The sequence below is a fragment of the Oryzias latipes genome, chromosome 17, assembly GCF_002234675.1.
Source record: "Oryzias latipes chromosome 17, ASM223467v1".
Classification (NCBI taxonomy): Eukaryota; Metazoa; Chordata; class Actinopteri; order Beloniformes; family Adrianichthyidae; genus Oryzias; species Oryzias latipes.
Window position 1 is genome coordinate 5,407,374 of NC_019875.2, and position 27,963 is coordinate 5,435,336.

General features: G+C 43.1%; 3 protein-coding genes across 7 annotated transcripts in view; 1 reads left to right on the plus strand and 2 right to left on the minus strand.

Moving 5' to 3' along the window:
• The window catches only part of LOC101157087 (phospholipid phosphatase-related protein type 4), a 34,744-nt gene extending 20,967 nt beyond the window's left edge, over positions 1-13,777 (minus strand). For both annotated transcript variants that reach the window (XM_011486169.3, XM_020710755.2), the window contains exon 1: positions 13,318-13,777. In XM_011486169.3, the coding sequence (XP_011484471.1) occupies positions 13,318-13,401 (84 nt within the window). In that variant the 5' untranslated portion in view covers positions 13,402-13,777. The remainder of the gene's footprint in view (positions 1-13,317) is intronic.
• Positions 13,778-19,892: 6,115 nt separating this feature from the next.
• On the plus strand, positions 19,893-25,478 carry tyw3 (tRNA-yW synthesizing protein 3 homolog). Of its 4 annotated transcripts, XM_020710757.2 has the most exons (7): positions 20,050-20,139; positions 20,319-20,567; positions 23,533-23,613; positions 23,685-23,867; positions 24,067-24,138; positions 24,611-24,744; positions 24,808-25,478. In XM_020710757.2, the coding sequence occupies exons 2-7, from the start codon at positions 20,562-20,564 to the stop codon at positions 25,010-25,012; spliced, it is 681 nt and encodes a 226-aa protein (XP_020566416.1). In that variant the 5' UTR covers positions 20,050-20,139; positions 20,319-20,561; the 3' UTR covers positions 25,013-25,478. The 4 variants fall into 4 exon arrangements, with proteins under 4 accessions (XP_011484401.1, XP_011484402.1, XP_004078679.1 ...); XM_011486099.3 differs by lacking the exon at positions 20,319-20,567 and having other exon boundaries at positions 19,893-20,139; XM_011486100.3 differs by lacking the exon at positions 20,319-20,567 and having other exon boundaries at positions 19,893-20,139; positions 24,818-25,478.
• imp3 (IMP3, U3 small nucleolar ribonucleoprotein) lies at positions 25,467-27,452 on the minus strand. The gene is made up of 7 exons (XM_004078630.3): positions 27,227-27,452; positions 26,848-26,955; positions 26,691-26,765; positions 26,544-26,623; positions 26,408-26,459; positions 26,264-26,336; positions 25,467-26,131 (listed from the first exon to the last, which is right to left on the minus strand). The coding sequence occupies exons 1-7, from the start codon at positions 27,361-27,363 to the stop codon at positions 26,105-26,107; spliced, it is 552 nt and encodes a 183-aa protein (XP_004078678.1). The 5' UTR covers positions 27,364-27,452; the 3' UTR covers positions 25,467-26,104.
• Between the last annotated feature and the right edge of the window lie 511 nt (positions 27,453-27,963).

Here is a 27,963-nt window from a genome sequence, read left to right on the forward strand (position 1 = left end):
TATAGATAAATCATCTGTCCTACTTTTTGTTTTATGTGTTTTTCTTCTTTCTTTTTTTTTCTTCTTTCAGCAAACTAATTGCTACCAGAACGTTCATTCTGGACGGCCAATGGCCCAAGTTAGAAACATCCACCACCTGTCTTTAAGAGAACAGATGAAGAAAGAGCGAGGCTTATAGACTGGGAGGAGGTTTGAGCTGGTTTTTCTTTTTGTTTTTTTGTGGTGTGAATAGAAAGAGGAACGGAGAGGAGAGATCCTGAAGGGGCAGTTTGACATGTTTTGGAGGGGAAGAGAGTGACCGATGGGGTGACGAAGCTGGAAGTTGAAAGTGCGATGTTGAATGTTTTCTGTGGTTTTGCTCCCCCTGGTAGGATGTGAGTGAGATGAGAGGGAGAAATTCAGGAGAGAGAAAAGAGAGGAGTGATGGGAGCAGACTTTAAAAGACATGTGGGTGAAGAGGAAGTGATGGAGATGTTTGGTGTTTAGGACAGGAATCAAGGAGGGCAGACTTCACTAGAATGGAAAGGTCAGTGATGAAGACGTGAAAAGAGAGGAGGAATGGGTGCATAGAAGCGGAAGGAGGAGCACATCTCATCTCGTGCAGACATATTGTAGAGATCAGTGACTGAAGGTCATGGCTGAGTACAGAGGGTGGTGGGGTGAGGATGACTCTGGTATTGAGGAAGACGGGGGCAGAGCAGTGGACCACGTGGTGAAAGCTGAGATGAAACAGACTTTGTAAGATCAGGAGATTCTTCCAGATGGGTTTTAGCTGCACATTTCATCCGGAATGAGGGAATGAAGAGGTTATAGGAGGAAATGTTATCTAAGAAAAAAGATGAAGATAAAGGCTGTGTCACACAGCCATTGTGTACATTTTGCTCATAATGCATGGATGAAAATTGGTCAGAAACTTTGGGGTTCTTTATGTGAAACTTTCATAGATGTATCACGAATCAATCGTGGTTAAAACCCCGGAAAAAGTACAAATAAACCACGCAAAGAACACGGAAATCAACATAAGAATGTATTAGCGATTCGTGCGTCAATTACGTCATTTGAATGTGATATGTGCTCGATATATGTGATAAAACCACACCACATCTGTGGTTCATGTGTGAAAAGTCCATTGGACAAACTTGCAACGGTCGTGGAAAACCACAAATTTGCTTATGCATCTTGTAAAAATCATGCACATATGTTTTATGAGATAGTTGCGTATAAACTATGCATAAAACACGTAAACCCTCCTGTAATTTTCAACCGACCCAAAAATTCTGAACAGCTCAAAACCAAATTCATTTATTTAGGCAGAATATCACTGCTTGTTTTATGGAGTACGTGTGATAACAATGTACTTCACCTTCAGCTGAGTATTCATAAAAAAGAGACTCAAAACACGGAATTATTTAGGGAATTTTGTGTCATAATGTGGTTTCACCATAAAGATTTTTGATGTTTTTATTGTCCACAATGTTCAAACAAAAGTTATCTTTTAGCTGTTTTACAATCTCATCTTCATTGTTTCAGTGGTTTTTGTCCGTCTCAGAAGCTGCCATCCTCCAATAAAAACCCTCAGCTTTGCACACATTTTTGAGGCTTAGTTCTTTTTCAAAGATAGCTGTGATTTTGGATCTATCAGACCCAGCGATCCATTTCTAAACTTTTGTAAGGAAAAAGTCTCTTTTTACCACCACAGTGTGTCTGCTAAAAGCACAGCTGATTACTGTCAACCTGCCTCTTTTTACCAAACAGGATGTAATTCATAAAGACAGAAACATCAAATCTGAGCCTCCTATTATTGAGGTGGCTTTAAGGTCAAAAGTTAGACCAGAATGTACCATCATCATATTGTATTTCCTTGTTCACAGACAAACTAAATGTGTATTTGACTTCTTAGGTTCTTCTGTTATCAGACACGGTTGGATTTTTTACCCCCCACATTCCTGACATGTTTCGACGGACGTCTTCCGTCTTCGTCAGAGTTGACGACTCTGACGAAGACGGAAGACGTCCGTCGAAAGTCAGTATTAATGTGCAGGCCACAGTCAGTTAATAATACAGACACCATTAATGTTGTTGAACTAAATGTGTATTTGTCTTCTGATTCAGATTACACAAATCCTCCTCCTGCTGCTTTACTAACAACAAGACTCGCCGACCATGCAGCACTCTGCACTGAACTCCTACCACCTCCACACTACTGTGGTATCAGTGATTAGAAACACTGTGATGCATTGTCATAAGCCTGTTGCCCTAATTTACTGGCCTAGATAAACACACAGGGGTGGAAACTGCTGGAAAGAAGACTACGTTCCGCCCTAGCACCATCGTATTTATACATTGCTGGCCAACAACAAAGAAAAAGGCTTCAGCTTGACAGTCTGACACACATCTCTGTCCTCCCTTCATGGTTTCAGACGTGACATTGACCAAGGCTAATGTCAAAAACGAATATAGAAATATTACCCAAAGCCTTTGTGGCTGCAGGAAGACATTTCTCCTCTCCATAATGTCTGCAGCCTTGAGCACACAGATTTAAAAATACCCCCCATTCAGAGGGTCGCGTTGCCTAGCAGCCAGCTGGTGAGTGGGATGATGAGGTGCTGAGTGAGATGCTAAAATCGAGGAGACTCACAGATGCGCAGTGGAGGACAGGAGGAAAAAAAGCAGAGATTCTGATCGGTTCTACATGTAGTCGGTCAAAAAACATGGCAAAAGATTTCGTACCACTGCATCACCATGTAAAATACACAAGTTACTGCTACCTACAGGCTTTTCCAACACATCAGTCAGGCTCCATGTGCCCTGCACAGTACCACTAATTAAAACACATTTTGTGGGACATTTAACAACAGGCTGCAGGTTTTGGAGGAAGACACTTCACAGCAATGTTTCTAAGAAAATTCTACTAAGTAACTTGGGGTTAAACCATTGGCCAGTCATCCGCATTTCTATGCATCAATTCAATTCAATTCAATTCAATTCAATTCAATTCAATTCAATTCAATTCAATTCAATTCAATACAATTTTATTTGTGTGGCCCAAATTCACAACAAAAGTCGTCTTAGTGGGCTTCGTGCTGGAATTGTAAGGAAAACATACAATCAAAAAGGATCATAAATGCATAGAATTCAATAAGATAATACTAAAACTTGAACTAAACAGACTAAACTAAACTGGCATCCCTGCCCTTTGACCCTCCTTCGCGGTAAGGAAAAACTCTTTAAAAAAACTGAATCCGGAAAAAACGAAGAAACATCAGGGGTGTCCACATGAAGGAGGGATCCTCCCCCAGGACAGACAGGCGATATACCAGAACTCAATTACATGACACATATCAGTGTCAGGGCTTACAGAATCCGGTCATGTAAAAATTTTACCCTTCCCTTTTACAATCACATCAATCATGGATCTCAGTAGCTCATAGAAGGATTTATTAATGTTCAAGTATTGGACTCAAAAAATAGGTTAAGCCCACTTGTAATTGTAAAAAGGTTTATTATTGACTCAGGTAGACATCTTCCAAAAGCGGCAAGCCATAAGGTACCAGCTTCATACACCAAAACATTTAGTTAACAATAGATGTAAGTTCCATTAGTTGTTCCCCACATTTGACCCCCCCCCCCCCCCCCCGGGGGAGCGGTGAGCTGCAGACTCAGGAACCATTTGGTGGTTTAATCCTCCCCAATCCAACCCCTTAACCCTTGTGCCGTCTTAGATGACCCCACCCTTACATTGACGTGTTCTTCCTACCATGACAAAGGTGGATAAAGGTGGAAAGATTTCATGTAATCCATGGACACCAGTGAAGATCACAAATCATTGAAGAAAAAAGGTTCAGCGCACTGTGTAGTGGGTCTAGATGACCCAACTCCCAATGGTAAAGTGCCTAGGATAGCACAAGGGTTAAAGCTGAGTACCAAACCAGGAGGCGGACACTCTACCACAAGGCCACTGAGCTGGTATGAATTGAAGAAGAAGGCTCCAGTTCAAGTCTCGGCTGGGAGGCCCGAAACAGAATCACCAATGTGTGGAATTTGCATGTTCTCCCCGTGTATGCGTGGTTGTTCTCCGGGGTCTCCAGCTTCCTCCCACCGTCCAAAAACATGCTTCATAGGTTCTTTGGGTACTCTAAAATGTCCATAGGTGTGAATGTGTGTGTGCATGAGTGTGTGATTGTGGCCCTGCGACAGACTGGCGACCTGTCCAGGGTGTCCCCTGCCTTCACCCAAAAGTGGCCGGGATAGGCTCCAGCAGCCCAATGACCCCGAAAGGGGTAAAACAGGTTTAGAAGATGGATGAATTAGACTGGTGAAAGGGACAGAAGGGGCCCCGAAGGAAAAAAACTCAGTTTGCTTAGATAAACTGCTGAGGACAACTCAAACTTAACTGTTTCTGGTTTGGATGTGACTTTACCTTCCGTTTGAATCAACTTTTGGTGAGAAGATTCCTCTATTTTGTTTGAAATTTCCTTTTTATGTTGGATTTTCTGTTGTGGACATAAAACTGGTGTTTTGGTGAATGGGATTTCTGGGGAGAAGAACGGAAGTGCAGCTTTTAACCCTTTGATACCAGAGATGACGCCAGCGACACCTAAATGGCACACACTCTATGAACACCTGTAACTCTTCAACTGTTCACGCGATCCCCGTGAATCAGTTGATTCTGGCGGCGAAAAGGTGGCTTTGGACATCGGCTTTGTATTAGTAAAGTATGGCACACAAATGGCTTAAGCACTTCGCAACTGTAAAGTGTTGCAATTCAGCACAAGGCGGCTTTTCTCCTCATTAGAATTCACTTGAGCGGTTGAAGAGTTATGGTATTCCAAAGGTTAACAAGTAAAGAGGACTCAAGACAATTGAAAAGTAGGTTTTGAATGTCAGAAAAGTTATGCAATTTGTCTGGTTTGCTTGTTAGGAACTGAGCCATAAAAATGTTTATACTCAATATTTTATATTCTGTGTCGCGAAGGTAGGAAAGGTCATGGACACTCAGAAAACTGTTGAGGAAATTAGTAAACATCTGGATAATAACAAGACCCCTGTCAGCTTTTCTTTTCAGTTCCAGATTAGCGGCTGGCAAACAGATAGATGGTTCATTCAAACCTCATGTTAGGTTTGTCCCTGTTTTCCTGACAAACTGGGGTTTTTCCATTCCAGTTATGAGTTCAGGGTCCTCCAGTGGCTTGATAATATAAATATATAAGCTGTTTTAGGATGATTGTCAATTATTATGAAAGTGAAAGAATCTGACAGAGACTAGCCTAAATGACTGCAGGCTGTAAATAAGGAGCATCCTCTATAAATGGCTGACAAAACTGATTGACAAGGAGCCACTCAGGGTAAGATAGGCATGACAAATTTGATTTAGATTTAAATTTGAATAGGCTTATGACAATGAATAGTGTTCAAGTGTTTTATCATTCATCTTTTAAGCCCATCAAGTCCTCTGGCTTTTTAGGAATTTTCCTTTACCGAGAAGGCGGGTCTAAGAGCAGGGATGTCCAATTTAGTGCGTTTAGTTTAGTTTAGCAAACAGCTATTGTATTTTAGAACTGATTTTATGTTCTGTAAAATTAGTGAAGCCAGTTGAGACAACTGTGTTGTAATAGTGGGCTAAATAAATAAAACTGAATTAAATTGAATTGAATTAAATCTGCTGGCTTCTGGTGGAAGCCAGAGTGCCAGCCGGAAACCCACACGTGCATGAGGAGAACGTGCACACGAACTCCATGCAGAAAAGATCCAAAGTCGGACTTGAACCAGGGCAAAAGTGCAACAACTAGTGTTACGGACACTAAGTTATAATTGTCAATCTCTGCTTTCTCAAGCAAGAATGCACTGTGAGTGTTGTACCTGATTGGTTGAACCATTGACACATTAACACTGGACTGAGAATCACTAACCACCCATAGAATTCTGAATGGCAAAAATCAAGCCTGTAGTGGAACCTTGACTGCAGCTTTCTCTGCCTTTCTGAACAGCACAACAAACGGCTGACTGGGCAATTAAATGAGTTTTATTGAGTGAACCTGTGGATCCACAGGGTACTTTGGTCCACATGGTACTTTGGTGTCCTTCCACAGTCCAAAAGCATGCTTCATAGTTTCTTTTTTTGGTAGTTCTAAATTGTCTTTTAGATGTGACTGTAAGAGTGTGTGGTTCTCTGGCTCTGTGTGACCCTGTGATGGACTGGCAAACCCTCCTAGGGGTGTCCGTGCCTTTTCCTGACAGACAGGCTCCAGCAACCCCCCATGACCCTAAACAGGATTAAGCGGATTTAGAAACTGGATGGACTCCCCGCAGATATTGTCATGAATAAAAAACAGTAAATGGTGTATACTTAAATAGCGCTTTTCTACCTTCTTCGAAGGCCCAAAGCGCTTTACAGTCACAGTTCCATTCACCCAGGCACACACACATTCACACACTGGTGGCGGCTCCGCTGCCGAACACTGGCGCCAACCTCCTACCAGAGGCAAGTTGGGGTTCAATGTCTTGCCCAAGGACACTTTGACACATGGGTGTGCAAGGTGGTAATCGAACCTGCAATCTTACAATCATGGGTCGACCGCCCTGCCGCTGCACCACGGCCGCCCCGTGAAGCAATAAACATAAAAAAAATTCAAAACTGTTTGAAAACCTTTTAAAATGGGAGTCAGTGAGAAATTGCCCCCTTTTAAAACCCATCTCCTGTGGTTTTTGAGGTCCAGCAACATGTAGGACCTCTGAGTTGGTATCATATTTGGGAATGGAAGGTCGGGGCATAAATCCAATTTGTGACTAGTTTTGTTGAGAATTTGAGTGTTTCGTTAAACAAATCCAGGCTAGCTCTGCCCTGACTACAGTGCACCTACTACCATGCAGAAGTCTTATAAGACTAATGTATCATTAAAGTATTCTTTTAGTAAAGTGATTGTCAAAATTGTATTAATATCACCTCAGAAATTTTTTTTTTCCAAAAGTACTATCATTACAACCCTGTAAGCTAAAGCAACTACCACCATGCAAAGTAAAAAAGTTAGAAAAAGTTGATATCCATCTTCTTCCAGTCATCCGAGACTGGGTCGGGGGGGGGGGAGTCCCCAGACTTCCTGGCCACTTCCTCCAGCTCCTCTGGGGGGGAACCCCGAGGCGTTCCCAGGCCAGCCGATGGATGTAGATAGACGAATACAAATTCAATCTATAACCCTACGGCTCCTCCCTTTTGCACTATTATATGGGGCATTTGGAGCTTAAGCTGTGTTCGAATTTGTTATTTGGGGAGCCATAGTCACTTAAGGCTGGGTATCCATCCACCACGGGAGAAGCGCATTTTTTCGTAGATGAGTGCTCTGATGGCCGACGAAGTGTGCATTATCAGAAATTAACTTACAACGTGAAAGCCTGAACAGTCTGACGCAAAGTAATGAATTTGGATTTGGCCATAGTCTCTCCAGCGTGTCCTTGGTTTCCGGGGGGCCTCTGCCTAGTTGGACATGCCCGGAACACCTCCACAGGAAGGTGTCCAGGAGGCATCCGGACCTGATGGCAGAGCAACCTCAAGTGTGTCTTCTTGATGAGGAGGAACAACAGCTCTACTCTGAGCTCTCTCCGAGTGACAAAGCTCCTCCCCCTAGCTCGAAGGGAGCGCCCAGCCACCCTACAGATGAAGGTCATTTCAGCCGCTTGTATTCGGAACCTCCTTTTGGTCATGACCATAGGTGAGTATTAGAACAAAGATCGACTGGTAGATTGCAGGACTGCTTGTGGTTCCTAGAATTAGTAAAAGTACAGTTGGAGGTAGAGCGTTTAGCCACCAAGCCCCTGTTTTATGGAATAAACTCCCAGCTCATCGAAGAGAGGAAGACACAATTTCTAAATTCAAAGTTAGACTGAAAACATTCCTCTTTAGACAGGCTTATTGTCAGACTAGCTAGTATTCAGAGAATATTTAACTTACTGTTAATGTGTTTAAATAAACTCAATAACAATAACAAATGAATCGGTTAGTACAAAGGGGGCCCAAGTCCACAATTTTTCAAAATAGAGATATTATATGTTCTATGGTTTTAAGGGAGAAGCCATCTGATTATGTACAAAAAAGTCCCAAGTCCATTGTAATGTATTGACTATGCTTGACATTTAAAATGGGGTCAAGATGACCATTGACATGTTCTCCCTACCATGACAAAGGTGGAGAGAATTTCATGTAATCCATGGAAACCAGTGAGGTTCACAAATCATTGTAGAAAAAAGTTCAGCGCACTGTTTTGTGGGGTCTAGATCACCCAACTCCCAATGTTAAAGTGCCTAGGATAGCACAAGGGTCAAGTGCAAAATTCCTGGAGTTTGGCTTCTCTTGCATGGGTTTTGCTTTTTCCCATAGATGGCAGCACTTTTATCCAATATGGCAGCGCCCCTGTGTAACCCTTGTGCTATCCTAGGCACTTTAACGTTGGGAGTTGGGTCATCTAGAACCACTAGACAGTGCTCTGAACAATTTTTCTTCAATGATTTGTGATCTTCACTGGTGTCCATGGATTACATGAAATCTTTCCACCTTTATCCACCTTTGTCATGGTAGGAAGAACACATCAATGTAAGGGTGGGGTCATCTAAGATAGCACAAGGGTTAATTCAAGAAGGGCCCAAGTCCAGAGACTTTTTACAGTTTACTAGTCCTTTGAAATTATAAAAGTGAGGTGCTTCATATTATAGCATTTGTAAGTTATGAACTGTTGCTAAATCTGGGTAAAGTATTAGTCATTTGGTGTAGCCTCCCTTTAAGCTATGCAATTCAAATCATTTCCTGGAAAAACAAACCTCTTGGACCTGGGTCCCTTTTGAACTAACTGATTCAATTATTCTGTCAATTAGGCTGCTCCAGATCCTGCCTGGATCTTAACCCGTCTTCGACCCGACCTGACCTGACTCTTGTACCACACACACTTCAAGGGATGATCTGATCTCACTGCAACCACACAAATATTTTCAAGGGACGTCCAGATCCCACATGCACTACAATCTATCCAAGACTAAATCCACAGACTACTGACAATGCTCCCCTCCAACCCCCCACCCCATTTTAAAGACTAGCCCTGACCTGAACCCTAAGCTTAACCCTTACAAGAAGCTGGGGAAGTATGGTGCACTGGGGTTCTGTCCTCTACTCTCATCTACTTTTCCTCTACTCTATTCTTGATCATTTATTTATCATATAGTTCTCCATGCCTCTTTTGGTGCCTACGATTCATGTATTGTCCCTCTGTCCCACTCCCCTCCAGGGAAGTGATTCCAGATTCCCTGTTCCTACACTTGGCTGTGGACCCTACCTCTTGATCGTCTCACGCCCCCAGCTGTCCCCCAACTTCATCTGGATGAAGCTCATCTGCTGGACTATTTAAACATGTGGTTGTAGAGTTAGATAAGCTAAATCGCTCTATGAGTTCTGGTCCATCGCTTGTCTGTCCTGGGGGAGGATCCCTCCTTCATGTGGACATCCCTGAGGTTACTTCTTTTTCTCCAGAATCCATTTTTTTAGGAGTTTTTTCTTACAGAGAAGGTTGGTCTAAGGGCAGGGATGCCCAGTTTAGTTTAATTCTATGACTTTATGCTCTTTATGATTCATGTTTATTACACAATTACCGGTATGAACCATACTGAGACGTTCATTGTTGTATATATTGGGCTATATAAATAAAATTGAGATGAATTGAATTGAATTGAATTGAATTGAATTGAATTGAATTGAATTGAATTGAGCGCTTTGTTTTCTGGCTCAGCTTTCTCTTCCCCAAAGCGAATTCATGCTCCTCACTTGTGAACAAGACCCCAAGATACCACCTGGGGCAGGAATCCTCAACCACCAATAAAGATTATCAACAGAATCTGTGATAAAAGGGAGCCTCACCGGAGTCCAATGTGCACCGGGAACAGGTCCAGCTTACTGCCGGCTACGTAAACCAAGCTCCTGCTCCGGTCATACACAGACCAGAAATCCCTCAGTAAGACTCCCCATACTCCCAGAGCATCCTCCATAGAACACTGCCTTCTCCAAATTCACAAAACACATCTGAATTGGAGGAGCAAACTCCCATTAACCCTGCAGCACCCAAAAGAGGGTGTAGAGCTGGTCCACTGATCCACGACCTGAACGGAAACAGCGCTGTCGTTCCTGGATCTGAGGTTCAACTATCGGCTAAAATGTGATACAGACCAGTCAGTAATTGTTGTCATGAGAAAAAATGATTCACATAATGTTAGTTTGAACTTTTTAGGAGAGAGTGAGTGTGATGTCACCCATTGAAAAGGACTTAGTTCTGGCTCTAATGAAAGATATGCACGTTGCCACATTGGAGCCAGCTGTCAGCAGTAAGCACTGATTGGTCCAAAATCTGTCAATCAAAGTTTTCGAATGTTGGATATGACGGCCATCAGGCACCACATACTTTCACTGAGGGCTCTGATTGGTCAGTTTATAACTTAAATACCTTCCAATACAAAACAAATATCATGAAGAACATGAGGACTGTCAAGAATAAGTTAAAAAAGGTCTCAGAGCAAGAATGGTTATTCTGACCAATAGATGACTGCGAAATAGAGGGGTACTTCCTGTTTGGAACGCCATGGAGAGGAGTCACTCAGTCCAGTTCTCAAATACAGTCAACGACACCTACAGGGCACAGTAGTGTAATGTCCAGGCAACAGTCTAGTTCATTTTGAACTCTGCTTCTGTACTTAGCGGCAGCAAAGGAAAAGCCTTCTCCCTCACAGTGTTTCTGTTGCAAAGGGAAGAAGAAGAGCACAGCGCTGCTTCATCTAAAGGTACAACAATGTATGCTTTCTGAAAGTTGCATTAAAAATTAGTGTCCTGCTAGAACCTCTGTGCAGTCTAAAGAGCCTCTAAAGCACCTTTCCTGTGGATATTCAGCGTGAAGCAACACCTGGGTCTCCTCACTATCATCTCCTTATAAAGACTACACACAATAGCTGAGTTTTCATTGAGCTCGACTAAATCAAGTTTACAGTTTTTACAGCACAGGTTTCACACCATCAGGCACTTCCACTGCCAGCACCTAAATAAATAGTTCCTTTTTATTATTATTATTATTATTATGGTTTATTGTGCTAATTTAGAAGGAAACTGTTATTTTGACTTTGATTGCTGCATTTAATGACAGTGAAAGACTAATCTGCCATTCTCTTACTGACACTGTAGATTACCACGGTAAATGGTACAGGATTAGCCCACGGTAAATTTACTCAGAGGATGTTTAACAGCGAGGAGGTGTGTGAACTAAACACAAGACGTCAGCTGCCTTCAGTCCTGCAACAAACAAATGACTGATTTACAGCGAGAGATTTAGTGGGACACAGTCGCCTGTCAGAAGCATCAGCACCATATATGGCCATAAATATCTACCAATAATTAGGTACACAACATCCAAAACAGAACTGCAAGATTTTTTAACAGGTGTTGTCCGAGCTCCTTTATGTAGACGTGGGTTCACAGAGGAATTAACCCTTTTTTAATGTTATCTTTGTCTTGGAGAATATTTGTTCATGAATTCACTTCACCAAAATGGAAACTCTTGAAATATAATATAACACAAATGAATGAAGATAGATTTTTTTGGCATTCTTGCTTCTTCATTTCATGGAAATGGGACAAGCCATTCTGACACTATTATCTTTATCATTTGGCTTCGTTTTCAATTCTCACAAGTGAAAATATGATAGGATTTTGTTTTTCTCCGTTGGAATTCAGTCGCCTGGTGTTCCCAACCCAGGTCCTTGAGGCAGACTGTCAGTCAACCTCTGCTCAAACACACCTGCCTTTCATGACTGTCATTTTCAGATGAAGAGCTGAATCAGGTGTGCATAAGCAGGGCAGCATGGAAACCATGCGGGACAGTGTGCCCCGAGGACCAGGGTTGGGAAACTCTGATCTACAAAACCAGATATAAGCAAAACAGTCCATTGAAATAGTCGTCTGTGTCCGTCTATCAACAGTTATTTACTGAATCTTTTGGAAAATCTGTTGTTAATGTGTCCAGTTATTGCATTGTGTCGTTTCTTGTCATAAATGAGGACGATGACATTTATGTCAGACACATTGATCTCTGAGAGATCAAACTAAGATCATAAAGCAAAGTGTGTAAATATCAAACCACATATTTTTTCAACAATATGCATAATTTTAAAAATGGCTTTATCATTATTCTTTTTCTGCGTTACCATTCCAAAAACAAAGAAAGGAAAAGTGATGAATAAATAGTAGTTCCACTTTATTGTGACTTTGTCAACAAATATGGACACAAAAGGTAACAAAATGCCCAAATTATGTAATTAATAATACACAAAATACAATTCTAAGAAAGAGAGCATATCTTTAATTACTTGATTTTAATTTACAAATATAAAACAATTTGTCAGCAAACTAAAAGTCCTTTTAACATTTTTGATATGAAAGGTGACAAAAACATTTGTTTCAGATTCAAATGAACGACCTAAATCTGTGTTTGGTGATGTCGCTGTTTGGAACATTTGTTCAAATGTGACGCTTTTAGAATTTTACTGTAATCAAATCGATGAAAAAAATTTCATGTTAACAAAAAACAAAGATGAGATCCAGACCTCGTGCTCCTACATTCTGATAGTGAATAACTTTGGCTTTAGCTCAGTTTCCTTTAGCTCCCCTTCAGAAGAAAAATCCTGAAATGGCTTGATATTACTTTCAGAATATAGGTGCTGTTCCTGTTATTTGTCAAAACACGTAAAGCTAAAAAATTTCCATAACTACTATGTGGGTCTGAGCAGTTTGTGAGCAGGAACTGATCAAATGTGAAGCGTTTAGGATCAAATCAATATCAAACATTGTAGCAGTGTGATAGTGCGGCTTCAGACTTTACCTCTGTGTGAAATTGAAGCTACTTTTTTGTGTTTAAACCATTTGAACTGGTCTTTAGAGGAATGAATGATACAAATCGAAAGTTTTTCTGTTGTTTTTCATGAAAAAAAGAGCTTTATTTGACATTGACTGTGTACATTATTGAGTGTTTCTATAAAAGCTTCAGTCAGACAAAACGGCCATTTTCATCTGAGGTCCCAGCAGCAGCAGCAGCAGCTGGACTCTCTAAAAGGCCACTAAATGTCAGAACGGCTTGCCATACAGAAGAGCCTCCAAATCCACGAGAACTGTCACGAGCACAACCACACAGCCTGAGCATCCTGCAGCTGGGAGGACGTCATGACGTCTGGACCCGCCGGTCCACCACAGGCCGTCTCCACCCAGACAGACAGAGACAAGCAGACAGACGGACATACATTCACCTCTACAAAATAGAAGCAGGGCAGCAGCGTCACGCTGTCCTTCGTCTCCTTTACGCTCCTCAGCCGCTCCTTGGCGCGCGACATCCCGGGCAGCCGCTGGTTTCTCCCGTTGCCGGGAGACAGTGAGCTGTACCTGATTCCCGGCGTAATTTTGACTGCGTCCAAGTTCTCCCCGCTGCGTCCAACCAACCCCCCCGCCTTTGCCCCCCCCCAAAGGTGGACCTCAGTCGTGAAGCGGGACTTCAGACGGCTGCGTTCATGCCTGCGTTTGCGCGGACTGCGCAGTGCGGGCAGCGTCTGCTCCGGACGTGACTGCGCCGCCTTCTATCATCAGGTGTCGGAGGCAGAGGAGCGCCGCGGTCACGCTCACCCGCGCTCGCGCGCACCTGTCCGCTCTGCGAACCGCGCTGCGCTGTGCCGCGCTGCGCTGGCTCGGTTTGGCTCCGCTCGGCTCCGCTGCCGCAGCAAAGAATGACAAACACAAAACAGGGAAACACGTTTCCTGCATCACGTTTCAAAATAAACCATTTCCTCTGTTTTCTTCTGAATCTAACCTGACATGTTTTTAGATTTTACGTTATCGATTTATATTTGTTGACTCATCAACATATATTTGACTTGAATTGGATTTGTGAAAGAAAATTTTTTCATCTAAGGTTGACATTTTTATTTTGGTGAGAGAATTAGCGTCACACAGTGTAGATAGTAACTTCCTTTGAAGATGGCCGGGCTCTCCAAGAGCGCAATCATAGTTCCAGTGAAAGGGAGTCAAGCAGGACAAGCAGGACAGGTCTTCTCAGATCACACACTCCTCCTTGGAACAGGTGTCTCTTCTCCAACAGGGACATTTAGACTATAAACTACAGAACACAAACAAGCAAAAAGATGTTTTAACCTCCACCTCTATAAACTTTATTCCTTAATCAGCTGAGGTGGAGCTTATCTAAGGTTTTTATCTAAACTGGTAATTACTGCAGACAACAAAAGAAATAACACTTAAATGTATAATCACATGATCCAAATATTAAGGGTCACATCAAATCCCATTTGTACCTGGACAGGAGCGTCCCCCCAGAAGGTTTCGAACGCAGCTATTCGCAGTTCAAAAGGGGTGAGGCTCTGTCACCTCAGATGTTAGAAAATTAGGAGAAAATAATGTTTGGCATCACATATGCATTCCTTTATTTTTCACTCTAACCTGTAATTAAAGCTTGTGTTTTTTCAGCCGGGTCTTCTGTCTGTTGAATTCCTGTCTACACGCTGGATGGCTCAGTTGGCAAAATGCAGGACTAGCACACGGGAAATCAGGGTTTGATTTGCGCAATGAGCTTCATCCAGTGTCCAAGACCCATTGCAACAAGGTCTCCCTGGGCCGGTCCCCAGCCCAGAAGAAATACAGGGTTGTGTCAAGAAGCGTATCCAGGAAGCGTAACCAGGAAGCTTAATCAGTGTAAATATTCTCTGAACCACCTGTGCGAGTCATTACCTGCATAACCATCACACCTATGTGCAAAACTTTATCAAAACTCTAGAAATGTAAAAAAACACAATTTCTCCACTACAGTGTTTCCATTAAATCCTATTTATGGGAATAAACACAAACCAACTGTCACGATAAGTCATTCAGAAACACGACGATGGATGTGATCAATACTTTGATTGACAGCAGATACATTCACGTGTCTGCCACAGCACTAGCGCTCATCATCCTCTATCTGAGAAGACGTCGGCGTCCTCTTCAGGCCATGAAGCGGCGAGCTCCTGACACGTGGGAGGGGCTACTCATGAAGCCATGTTGGGAAATGGTGGTTGGTGATTTTCCAGAGGAGCTGTGGATCCAACAATTCCACACGACACGCTCAACTTTGGATGATCTGTGTGACGCTGTGGGACCTCTGGTGTTTCCATTGCAGTTTTGAGAACTATGTCAATTTGGATATGCCTAAAAAACCACCTCCTCCAAGCACAAAAACTTTTTTTTGGAATTCCTTTTGGTAAATGTAATATCAGAAATCCAACTTGCACAATTTTCTAGTCAATGTAAATGCAGCTAGTGAAAACTGTGGCGACCCCTAGTGGAAGAGCTGAAAGGTGAACAATATAATGTTTACACGTGTTTCATACAAACAAAAAGGCTAGTTTAAATGAATAATAGTTGTTTGTTTATTTTATGTTGTGTTTTGTGTTGTTTTACTTTAAATGCTCTTAAAAGAAAAAAGCAGAAAATTTAGCAAGTTAAAATTTGACTTGTAAATAGTTGTTTTTTGTATTTTATCGTTTATTTTTTTTATTTAATCTGGCGTCGATAAAAATAAAAGCACATCCATATAATAAAGATTTATGAATAAAACCATATTTTTACATTAGTAATTAACTTTGTGTTTAATTGTATGTTGTTGATAATGCTAAACACGTTTGCTGCTTTTTCTTTTTTCATTCTGTGAAAACTCTTGTGCAACAGCATAGAAGAAAAACTAAAAAATGTTGTCAACCACTTTTTTTTGTCGTTAAACAATAGGGTGTCGCTGCTGTGTCACTCAGTGGTTCCAGTGTTCCGTCTCATCTGCTTTTCTGCCTCCGCTTTGGTTCTGTATTTAGCTCTGCAGTTGTCACAGACGTGGAACCAGACATTAATCCGTGACAGAACGGGTTATTTCACACACATCAGTAAGGAAAAACAGCGGGAACAGCTGTGCACTCCTGCAAAAAAATCAGAGTTTTTCAGTTTGAACAGAACTGCAGGGTGGTTTTCTACCACAAAGATACAAAACGAACACGAATACTCCACACAGAACGGAGCCAGCTGGTGTTCAAACCAGCAACCTTGTGGTGTGATTTGTAAAGTTGATGTCTGATATCAGACGTGTGCTAAAAACCTAGTTTCAGCAGAGCAGCATGACTGAGTGGTGGTGAGATGTAGGATATGGCCCTCAGGACATGGGGTGACGGTTCTGCCTCAGGGCGACACTACAATCTGCTGACAGACCACTACCACCGGTGTTCAGCGCAAACAACACTTAGACAGTCTGCTATAGTGTTTTTAAAGCAACATCAAATTAAAAATAATCCAAAGGAAACTCTCAAACCATCGTCTGAATATCCTAACGAGCTGCAGTAGTAAAACCATGAGAGTGTGACATAAAATAAGCCTTGATTAATAGACTATTAATAGACAGGCGCATGCAGGGCACATTTCACCTCCCAGTTTCAGAAACGCATCTACTCAGTTATGTTCAAAGAAAAGATTTTTAACAGTAAACACAACATCTGAAACGCAAACGAAACACAGATTTACTAATGAAACCGAGAAAACGGATGGTTACAATCCAAGAGTTAAGGATAAAACTAGCTGAATTAAAGTGAGATAAAACAAAAGATCTCGTATTTCAGAAGTAAAAGTGTGAGAACTAGTCAAAGTAGACCCCAAAAAAGGATGGACTGAGAGTTTAAACATGTATGTATGTGTGTGTGTGTGTGTGCGTGCGGAAGGAAGGAAGGAAGCAAGGAAGGAAGCAAGGAAGGAAGGAAGGAAGCATGTATGTACAGTACAGACCAAAAGTTTGGACACACCTTCCCCTTCATTTGAATGAGAAGGTGTGTCCAAACTTTTGGTCTGTAGTGTATTTATGTATGATGTATGATTGGACGTCCTCACCTGTTGACACCACGTTGCACCCACATATGGAAAACTGACCCCACAGCTCTTATTCAACACCTTCCTTCCAAGTCGAGGGTTAGTGTTGACCTCCAACACTTAGAAAACATCAAAAGTGCTGTATCTTTGTCAAAGTGTAAGCCTTTATCATGTTTGGAACATATCATTGTGTGAACAGAGAAACAGTCGTTTCCCCTGAATATAGAGAGACGCATTAACATAACATACAGTACAGACCAAAGGTTTGGACACACCGTCTCATCCAAAGAGTTTTCTTTGTTTTCATAACTATGAAAATTGTAGATTCAAACTGAAGGCATCAGAACTGTGAATTAACACATGTGGAATTATATACATAAGAAAAATGTGTGAAACAACTGAAAATATGTCATATTGTAGGTTCTTCATAGTAGCCACCTTTTGATAAGATTACTGCTTTGTACACTCTTGGCATTCTCTTGATGAGCTTCAAGAAGTCGTCATCTGAAATGTTTTTCACTTCACCTGTGTGCCCTGTCAGGTTTAATAAGTGGGATTTTTTGCCTTATAAATGGGGTTGGGACCACCAGAAGTCAGGTGGATACGGCTGATAGTTCTACTGAATAGACTGTTAGAATTTGTATTATGACAAGAAAAAAAGCAGCTAAGTACAGAAAAAATGAGTTGCCACCATTACTTTAAGAAATGAAAGTCAGTCAGTCTGAAAAATTGGGAAAATTCGGAAAGTGTACCCAAGTGCAGTCACAAAAACCATCAAGCGCTACAAAGAAACTGACTCACATGTGGACCGCCCCAGGAAAGGAAGACCAAGAGTCACCTCTGCTGTGGAGGATAAGTTCATCCGAGTCACCAGCCTCTGAAATGGAAAGTTAACAGCAGCTCAGATTAGAGAGCAGGTCAATGGCACACAGAGTTCTAGCAGCAGACACATCTCTACAACAACTGTTCAAAGGAGACTGTGTGAATCAGGCCTTCATGGTAGAATATCTGCTAGGAAACCACTGCTAAAGAAAGGCAACAAGCAGAAGAGACTTGTTTGGGCGAAAGAACACAAGGAATGGACATTAGGCGAAGCAGTAATCAAATCAAAAGGTGGCTACTTTGAAGAACCTACAATATGACATATTTTCAGTTGTTTCACACATTTTTGTTATGTATATAATTCCACATGTGTTAATTCATAGTTTTGATGCCTTCATTGTGAATCTACAATTTTCATAGTCATGAAAATAATCGAATGATGTTAATTGTGTAAATGGTTGAAGAGTTACGGCGGTTCAAAGAGCGTGGGTCACTTTGTTGTCGCCGGCAACAGCTCTAGTGTTAATTAGTAAAAGCACTACTGGATTTAAAAACCAGCGTTGTGACAGCTGTTATGAAGCTATCTGCCTAAAAGTATTAAACAAAATGTCAACAGCTACATTTCTGCCTGAGAATAATAAACTGCATCCACTGCTGTCTGGTATAAAAGTCTAAAATGTGAAAAAGGAATCTTCCATCCTCAACAGACAAAGACACATCTCTTTTGTACTTTGACAAATCTAATTGTGGTCCTCCTTTTGAGCAGCACAGCAGACACGCATGACCTTCTCTGAGGCAAAGCCAGGTGTCCAGTCCCTCTGCTGCAGTAAATTATGGTTTTATATTCATTACACACATGTTTTGTGATGTTTTTTTTTTTTTTTTGCAGGTGACAGGGGCCCTAAGGCTTAATGCTCGTGCCTTTGCAGGACACTGTTTGCACCTGGTAATATTGTGTTTGTCTGCTCTGACAATGGCCAGTGATGGCCTTGCAAGAGGGATCAAATAACGGCTTCCGGCTATGCTGAGGTCTCTAATTATGAGCACAAGAAAGGAAGACAAGAGCAGGATGCAGTCAGTGGCGTTAATTTCTTTGACCGCCATCACTGATCCACGTCAGCCGTTAACTCATCGAAAAGCAGGGAAAAACGTAGGAAACATTCAAGCACCAGTGCTTCCAACTGGTGCTTCAGTTGAAAGGAAATCTCCAGCAGAGCCAGATTCTGTCAAGAGGAGCATTATTACAGAGATTCAAACAGGAAAAACTACTGGAACATCTCTTTGAAGGCAAACGTTGGTAACTGCAGCAATGAGGCAGTAGGAAGCTGACAAGATGAACAGAAGAATCCCTCCCTGCAACAGAAGAGGTCCATTAGCAGCTGCAACAGCAGGATGGAGATGCAGACAGAACAATCTCTACAACAGCTCTGTCCACCACAAGACGCTTTTATTTGAGTCCAGGGCCTTAGTTTGGGTCTGGTTCTCTTGTATTTAGCTCCACCAAACTCTGCAAAGTATCACAGAAAGATTTGCCATCAGAGACTCAGCAGAGGTTTAGCAGTGTTTAATAGAAATGTGTTAAACGTTTTTTCTGCCTCACAAATGGAAAACAACAAAAGTAGAGCAGAAGTAGATGCAGCTGGGCAATGAAAGGAAGAAAGGCAGGTGTGGTCGGTCTTTAAACCTCTTTAGAACTCCACTTTTGGTAGATTTTTTTCTTTTATCTGACCTATTGTGAAATTATTATTTGCTTCAGCTCTTCTCTTCAAACCCAAAACTATATGCAGGATTTTTCTATTTGGTTCTATTGAATGAATAGGCTCGATGTTTCTATTATAAGTTATTATTTTGCCAGATTCCACATGAGTGAATCACCATTACATTGAGGTAGGGAACTTATTAGTCTTCCTATTAAATATTTTGTAAATTGTTCCCTTTAATTTTTTAGTTATTTAAATGTTAAAATTTAGGAAAACAGTATCCCACTGCTTGTTTATATTCTTTAACATTGAAAACCCTGAAATAAACTGAACAGCTTCTCGTTCTCCCTTAAATTCCATTGCGCTCCGCTAGGGGGCGAAAGTGACTCCAAACGGCGTCGCTGTCGCCTCCTGGAAAAAGAAGAAGAAGAAGCTCCAGCCTGAGTGTTTTGGTGTGGGCACCCTGCACGCGGGTTCCAGAGCGCATCCATGGCTGTTTCCATGGAAACCTTTGCTCAGTGGAAAAATACGACTCTGGGGAAACTGGATCAAAGCCGGAAGGGGAGCGTGGACGAGCGCGCGCGGCATGTGGTGTGTCTCCTGAACTCGCAGGAACGGTTCTTCACCACGAGCTCGTGCTCCGGCAGGATCGTGCTCATGGACGGGGTGAGAGCGCGGAAGCGGATGCACGAGCGTGTAATTAAGTAATTTTGAACAGACATTAGACATAAAAATGCAAGTTTATAGGTATTCTAATAACTACAGATCAAACCTTTGACCCTAATTTTGCTTAGTTATCTGACGTGTGCATTTAGGAGGAATGGTAAAACTCTCAATGCCTTTAGTCTAGTGCAGAGTGGGCAGAGATGAAGATGCTGAGGTTCTCTCTGGGAGGAACCAGGATGGATCAGGAATGAGGACATCAGAGGGACAGACACATGTTAGAGGTTGTGGAGATAAAGTCAGACTGAGATGGTTCAGACACGTCCAGAGGAGAGACGGTGAATCTATCGGTGGAAGGAGTCTAGAGCTGCAAGAGGTCTAGAGGAAGACCAGAGAGGAGGATTCTGGATGCAGAGAAGGAAGACATGAAGGTAGCTGCTGTTAGAGGAGGCAGAAGACAGGGTTACATGGAGGAAGATGATTGGCTGTGGCGAACCTTGAAGGGAAAAGCCCAAAGGAAAATAACTTCTGGACCACAAAAAGGGTTATAAAATGTCCAGAAGGGCCGACCAGGAGCAGATCAGTGGAATGTTTTGGTAATCCACCTCATAAGAGAAAGAAATAACATGAATCTGGACAAAAATGTGGTTTTATTATGATCGGAAAGAAATGTATATATTTTAAACAACATTTTGGAGTTGCACGGTGGTGCAGTGGTTAGCGCTCCTGCCTAACATCAAGAAGGTTCAAGTCCCGGCTGGGGGACCTGAACCAGAACGCCGATGGGGGACCTTTCTGTGTGGAGTTTGCGTGTTCTCCCCGTGCATGAGTAGGTTTTCTCCAGCTTCCCACCTTCCAAAAACATGCTTCATAGGTTCATTGGTCACTCTAAATTGTCCCTAGGTGTGTGTGTGCATGGTTGTGTGATTGTGGCCATGTGACAGACTTGCGACCTGTCCAGGGTGTCCCCTGCTTTCATCCAAAAGTGCCGGGGATAGGCTCCAGCAGCCCCGAGACCCCGAAAGGGAACAAACTGATTAGAAGATGAAAAAAACATTTTGGAGTTTTTATGTCAAAACTGTGACTTTTGTTCTCATTTTGGTGCCAAATGTACCGATTGACACAGCAGGATAGGAAAGATTGACGGGGGAGGAGGACACAGAGTTATGTTACGGTGTGAAAGCGGTTTACAAGTCCCAAAAGTTAAGTAGCAGCTCGCCTAGAGGTTCAGAGCTAAGCTGCAAGTGCAGCATTGCATTAAGCACACAATTAAATGTAACCTAAAGTCACGAAAACCATCATAAAGTAACCATAAGATCCAAGAGGTAGCACAGATTCATGGGCCGTCTGCCAAAACGGAGAATTATGACATCATTTCAGACTGCACGTGTGCAGTGAGGGCTGGTAGGAACATTTCATAACACGCCTCTAGGATGATGTCATGAAATGGGCGGCACCCACAAGCAGAGAAAGGCGGAGCCTCAGAGATCAAGTCTTCTTACTTCCTGGTAGGAAAATGAGCTGTAAAAATAACTAATATTTAATTAAAAAATGTTATATTAAATGATGATATATATGGATCTAGTTCACTCTGAAAGGCTTAAGAACAGCAGGATATCGGCCCTTTAGTACAGTGTTTTTCAACCTTTTTTGAGCCACTGCACACTTTATCCTTGACAAAAATCTCGCGGCACAAAAGAATCCAAAAATTAGAAAAGGAGAAACTCTAGTCTGCATTGATCCCTCCAAGATCTCACATACATTTTTGTGATAATTGTGGAGGAAAAAGCTGGAAGTTGCAGCTGTTTTTTCTAAAAGATGTAATAAAAGTTAAGTTAGTTTTACGTAATAATTTTCAACTAAATTATTTGTAATTTTACCCTGATAGTTGTTTTTTCCTTCAGTTTATTAACATGTAATTTTATGGAACCTCACAAAAAAACAAATATATTCTTTCTAAATTGCGATTTATCTGTTTTCTTATATGTATTTCAATGTTGGTGCAAAGGCAACTGAAATTTTTGAACAATTATATGATCACAATATGTTTGATCAGGGAAGACTCATTATATGCTGAGACGCTGTTACTTAAACACAATGCATCATGGGAGATGTAGTGCTAAAAACTGCCGCCAATGGCAGACAGACTCTCTTCTCTGAGCTTCATTGTTTTGTTCACTTGTTCCACGTCCGACACTGGATTCTGTAGAAAGCTACACCGCTAAATATGAGCTATAGCTGGTATTTTTGGTGGAACTGAGAGACTTTAGGAGCTAAATTGGAACAAGGAAGTAAAGACTATAACCAATTCTGATTGGTCAGACTGATGATGTATGATTAAGCCTCCAGGAATGATTGGTGGAGACAATTGAGGGGGGGGGGGGGGGGGGGGGCTTTTCCAAAAACAGAGCTGAAGCTGCAGCTAAATAGCGGTACCGTCATTCTTATCAAAGACTACGTTCACACTGCAGGCTGAAACGACCATATTCCGATTATTTTTCCCCCTATGCGGCCTGTATCTGATCTTTCATGACAGTCTGAACGACACAGATCCGATCTTTTGAAATGCGACCTCCGTCTGAATGGCCAGATCAAATGTATCCGACCCGTACGTTATTGATACGCTACAAAAGTCATAATTCTGCGTTGAAGTAGGCGGGAATGAGAACATAAACATCAACCATGGCGGACGATGCTGTTGAAACCAGTCAGTGGAAGGGAAGCGAGGTCATAGATTTGATTAATATTTGGGGTGACAGCTCGATTCGGGCCAAACTCCAGGGCTCTTATCGCAACCAGGCGGTTTTTGAAGAAATTTCATGTGAAATGGCCGAGTTTGGGTACAGACGATCCTGGCACCAATGCCAGCGAAATTTAAAAAGCATGATGCATTGGGTTAAAGTGACAGGGCCTCAGTGTACAATGAGTCGTCGTTGTTAAACGTCTTGAAACCACAACGAACACACATCAAACAGTTTTTAAATATTCTAACTTAACTTTTATTGCATCTTTTAGAAAAAAACGCTGCAGCTTCCAGCTTTTTCTACCATAATTATCACAAAAAAGCATGTGAGATTGTAGAGCGACTGTAGATCAATACAGACTATGAGTTTCTTCTTTTTTTAATTTTTGGATGCTGGTGTGCTGCGGGATTTTTGTCAAGGTTAAAGTGTGTTGTGGCTCAAAAAAGGTTGAAAGAAAACTGCTTTAATAGAATCAAATAAACACAAATAAAATATATTTTATGATCTTTCATATTCCTAACTACTCAGTGTTTTATCATAGCCTGTTTGGATGAACACAGAGCTGATATCCTGGAGATGGGAAATGTTTTTAGATTGTGTAATGGGTAAGTTCCCAAGGCAAGCCTTCATCTGTTGTGCTTCTGCCCTGCAGCCTCCAGAGGGCGGTGTTGTGCAGAAGAAGGACTGCCGGTGGCTCTTCATCTCCCATGACCCCTGCAGGTCTGAAGACCTGGTGAGCGCGCCAGCCTGCGTTACCAATCCTCATCACGCCGGTTCCTGAGCACGGTGTGGCTTCTGTTCCAGGTGTCCGCTCTGAGCAGGTCCAGCGGGGAAGCGGTGCTGAAGTTTGAGGCCTTCGTCCTCCACGTTCAGTGTCACCGGTTAGAGGACGCACAGCTGCTGGTGAGAGCTGCACGCCGCGTCTTCGCCAATGTGCAGATGACTTTCATATGTGGAAAAGATCTTCTGATGCTGCGCAGAAACCTGGTAAAATGTTACTACTGCGTCTTCTATGAAGGCTGGGACCACTAACTGAGTTACCGTAGTACTGTTGAGATGTATTAATGAAAGGGGAGGTCACGTGACCCACAGGTTACTTCTTACAAGGTTAGCTTAGGAAGAAGTGAATCCACAGTGATGAGATCCAGACTCCAAGTGAGCTTGAACCGTATCGTTTGTCCCGCAGCACTCGGTGGCTGTCAACTCCGGCTTCAGGAACTCTGGGCTCACCGTCAGCAGATCTGGGAAGATCATCATGGTACGCCGTCCGTCGGTGCTGGGATCAACCGATAACCTGAGCAGCTCCTTCACCTGAGGCGCAGTGACATCATTAAATGCTGCTGTGAAAAGCTTAGCCGGGTCTCAACAACAGGTGTCCACCTGAACCAGAATCAGAAAAAGACAAGGCTTCGTTTTCACGTCAAAATAGTCCTGATGCTATTATAGTGAGATCATTTTGTGTGGAAGTCTGAGATATTTGTAGATTCAAACCTCATTACTGACTTCTGGATACACAAAAATAAAAAAGGTTTGGTGTTCTCTGTGTCGGTTGAATACGGGTCTCCTCTGGGAAGCTGCAGATGAAGGAACTGTTCTGAAGGCGTTGAGTGATCCCAGAGTCAGAACCTACAAGCCTCCCGTGTGTCTCTGTTCATGGGACACCGTCCTGGAGGACAGACGGACTGTGAGGACAGAGCAGTCCAGATAATCACCTTTCCTGTGATGTGCAGGCCGTCCGCAGCACCCACGGCCTGGAGGTTCCTCTGAGCCACGGCGGGAAGCTCCTGGTTGGAGAAGAGTACGTCCACTTCCTGACACAGAAAGCCAATCAGAAGATGGAGGAGAACTTCAGACGCATCCACAGGTCAGTGAGGTGTCCACTCCCAGGTCGTTTGAAGAACTGGACAGCCTCTGAAACTCTGTTCAGGTTTTTCCAGATCCTCCAGGCAGCTCTGACAGCAGAAACCCCGGACCTGCAGGGGGCAGAAGATCCGGCCGTCACTCCCGGAGAGCAGGAGAACCAGGCCGCTGTGTACAGACGGAGGAGGAAGAGGCACCAGAGTCAGACCCACGCCGAGCTCGACGAAGAGGACAGCTGCTCACTGGACGACTGTCTGGATCTGTTTTCATGAGAAATGACAAACATTTCCAGATGCACTGCTGATGGTGCCGTAACAGCTCGAGTCCCGCTCTTTAGCTCCTGCAGGACGCACGCACAGCTGCAGGTCAGAGGTCATGTGACCCCTGCTGCGGCGGTCCAGCATTTCATGCCCGTCTTAAGGTTCATCTCAGCTCTGAAGAAAGCCGGACTCAAAGCTCAGATCCAAGGATTTACTGAAGCCAGTTGTCTGAAAAAATGCAGCAAAGTGACACTTTCAGATTCAAACCCACGGCGGCCGGACGTGAGCGTGGGATACTCCGCTGCACATCAGTGGTCCCATCGCCAAAGAGACCGTCCACAGCATGAAGACGTTTGACGCTGGGATAGAAACCATCAGGCACAGACAGAAATCAGTCAAGAACTTGTGGTGAAGTGGTTTAAAATGCATAAATGTGAGGTGAAACATGAAGACGTCAAATAAAATCTGGATTTCATTGTGTTTATTCTGGTTTCATCACACAGATTTACTTTAATAAACACAAATGCTCATAAATCTGGAATAACATTAAAAAACGTTCAAAGAAAACAGAAAAGCTGTACTTTGTGGGCTGAATACCAGCCGATCTGCTGATAATTAAAGAACAGACTTCACATAAATATTGAATCTATGGAATAAAATAGCTGTGATGTGGAGAACTGGAGCTGAAGATCTGAATGGACCCGACACTCGGTCCCGGATGTTTTGATAAACGGTCAGGAGGACGGTCCTGCTGCTGTTGAAACCTCTGCATCCTTTCGGCTGAAGCTGCTGCAGAAACGAGCAGCAACTCCAGAACGGGCCGGTGGGCGGAGTCAGGGACCAAACCGCCTTCATGAAGTCCGATGGAGCGGCCTCTGAAGCTAGGCCGATTCTGAGCCCAAACAGTGATCTGACGGCATCAGAGGCCGTGAATTTGTGAATCCTCCCTAAAAAACATCAGAGGAACAACCACTTCTGCAGAAATAAACCTGCGGGCTCACAGGAAACACCAAAAGCACGAGTGACCCCGCTGAGAGAAGGCACATGGGCTCCTGCAGGATCAGAGCGGATCACCGCCAGAGTCCTTCCTCCTGTCGTCCACACTCACGCCGTCATGTCAAAGTCATCCCTCTGCAGGAGGAACACAGCGGGAACCTCAGTGAGGAGAGAACAAGTTGCACAGAACCGACAGACGTGGACCACGCTCAGTCCACGCTCATGACCATTTGGTCATCTGCAGCCGGTCTGAAAAGCCCCACCCACCTCATCGTTGTAGTTCATGACGTGCTGCTTGATCTTTGAGGAGTCCACCCATGTGACGAAATCCTCCATGTTCCTAATCGGGGATCACATCCTCGTTATCTCAGGGCATTCAGGATTTAGGGAAGGTTGGAGAAGAAACCTAACCTTGTAACCAGGAAAGCAGGGTCTGTGACGATGTCTGGACCGACGCGCACGTCTGCCTCCGGGTCAAGAACAACACGCCGTCATACGTGAATGAAAACCCTCAAACGGGCTCTGCAGACGCAGCAGTCAAGGATACGTCCCTGTTGGACGAAGGTGATGGCCGTCTTCAGGTTCTGGGCCATCCGGAGGCTCAGCATGATGCAGGGCAGCCTCCTCCTGCAGGAGCACAGCGTTCAGCTTCAGGCCGCTGAGGGGCAGAGCGTGCCTCAGCGCGGCGCCTTACCTGCAGAAGGACGAGGCCGTGACCTTCTCCGTCAGGGACAGGTTCTGTCTGGTGGGGATGAGGCCGATGCTGTACCTTTAGGGAGGGAAGGGAGGGGTCATGCAGCCGCAGAAATGCATCGCTGCGGTGGGGTTGGGGGCAGTGACGGGGAACTCACAGCTTCTCCAGCAGCCGGTGGCTGCTCTGTGCTCGGAAACCATCCTTCTCATCCAAGTCTCGGATTTTCTGCGCCAGATCTCTGATGTTTCGACTCAGCTTGTTGTACCTGAGAGACACAGAGTTCTGAGGACACCAGAAGGCGAACAAACGAAGGAAGCCTGCACTTCAAATGCAGAGACGCAGAGGTGCAAAAGGTCAGAGGTCACTGAACAGACGCAGCTAAGCAAGACTGACCAAGATATTTTTGACTGAAGGAATTCAGATAATATTTTAAGATTTTTTTTAAAACTAAGAGGATTAAACACAAGAAAGACTTTTCCGAACACATGATGATCTGCTCGTCTTCCTCGGACTAGCATCAGCCTCCCGGGACTCACTTGGTGTAATCCTCTCTGTTCTCGATGCGGAACCTCCGCAGAACCTTCACCTCGTGCAGGTTGTTGTCCACCTCCCAGTTGATGAAGTCCACCTTCTTCAGGAGCTTCTCCTCGTGGAACTTAAGTTTACGAACCATCGTGATGGATTTAACGACCTAAGGAATATCACGCTTAGATCTCCGCGTGCCAACAGAAGGAAACCGGAAATGCGTGAGATATTTCTTCTTCTTCCTCGATAAGACAAGTCTGAATCACAACGGCGCCTCCCTGCGTTAGGGTGTAAGTACTACCGTTTGTATCAGGAAATAAAAAAAATCATTTTGAATATGAATTTATTATGATGAAGTTTATTATGAATTATATGAATTATAAAGAAAGAGAAACTGGAAAGAATTGGGTTGAATGCTTTATAGCATTATGTTTTTATCATAGCATCTTCCGCCATTTAACTCCTACATTTTTTCAGCTATTCTATCCATTCAACTATTAAAATGTTCAACTCTTTCAGCTTTTTCTAGCTATGACTTTTGGTCCTTCAAATCCGTGAACTTTTCAAGATATTCCAGGATTTCCAGGATTTTTGCCTCCATTGAAATACAGGGGGAATCCTTGAAAACCTTTGCTTCTTTCTGTGGTGCAGAAGCTCGCTGGCATTTTTCACAAAAATATATTTTTGTTACTGTGCTATTTTCACTGTATTTATGGTCAACTTAGTTCATTTCTTTTTTTCATGACCT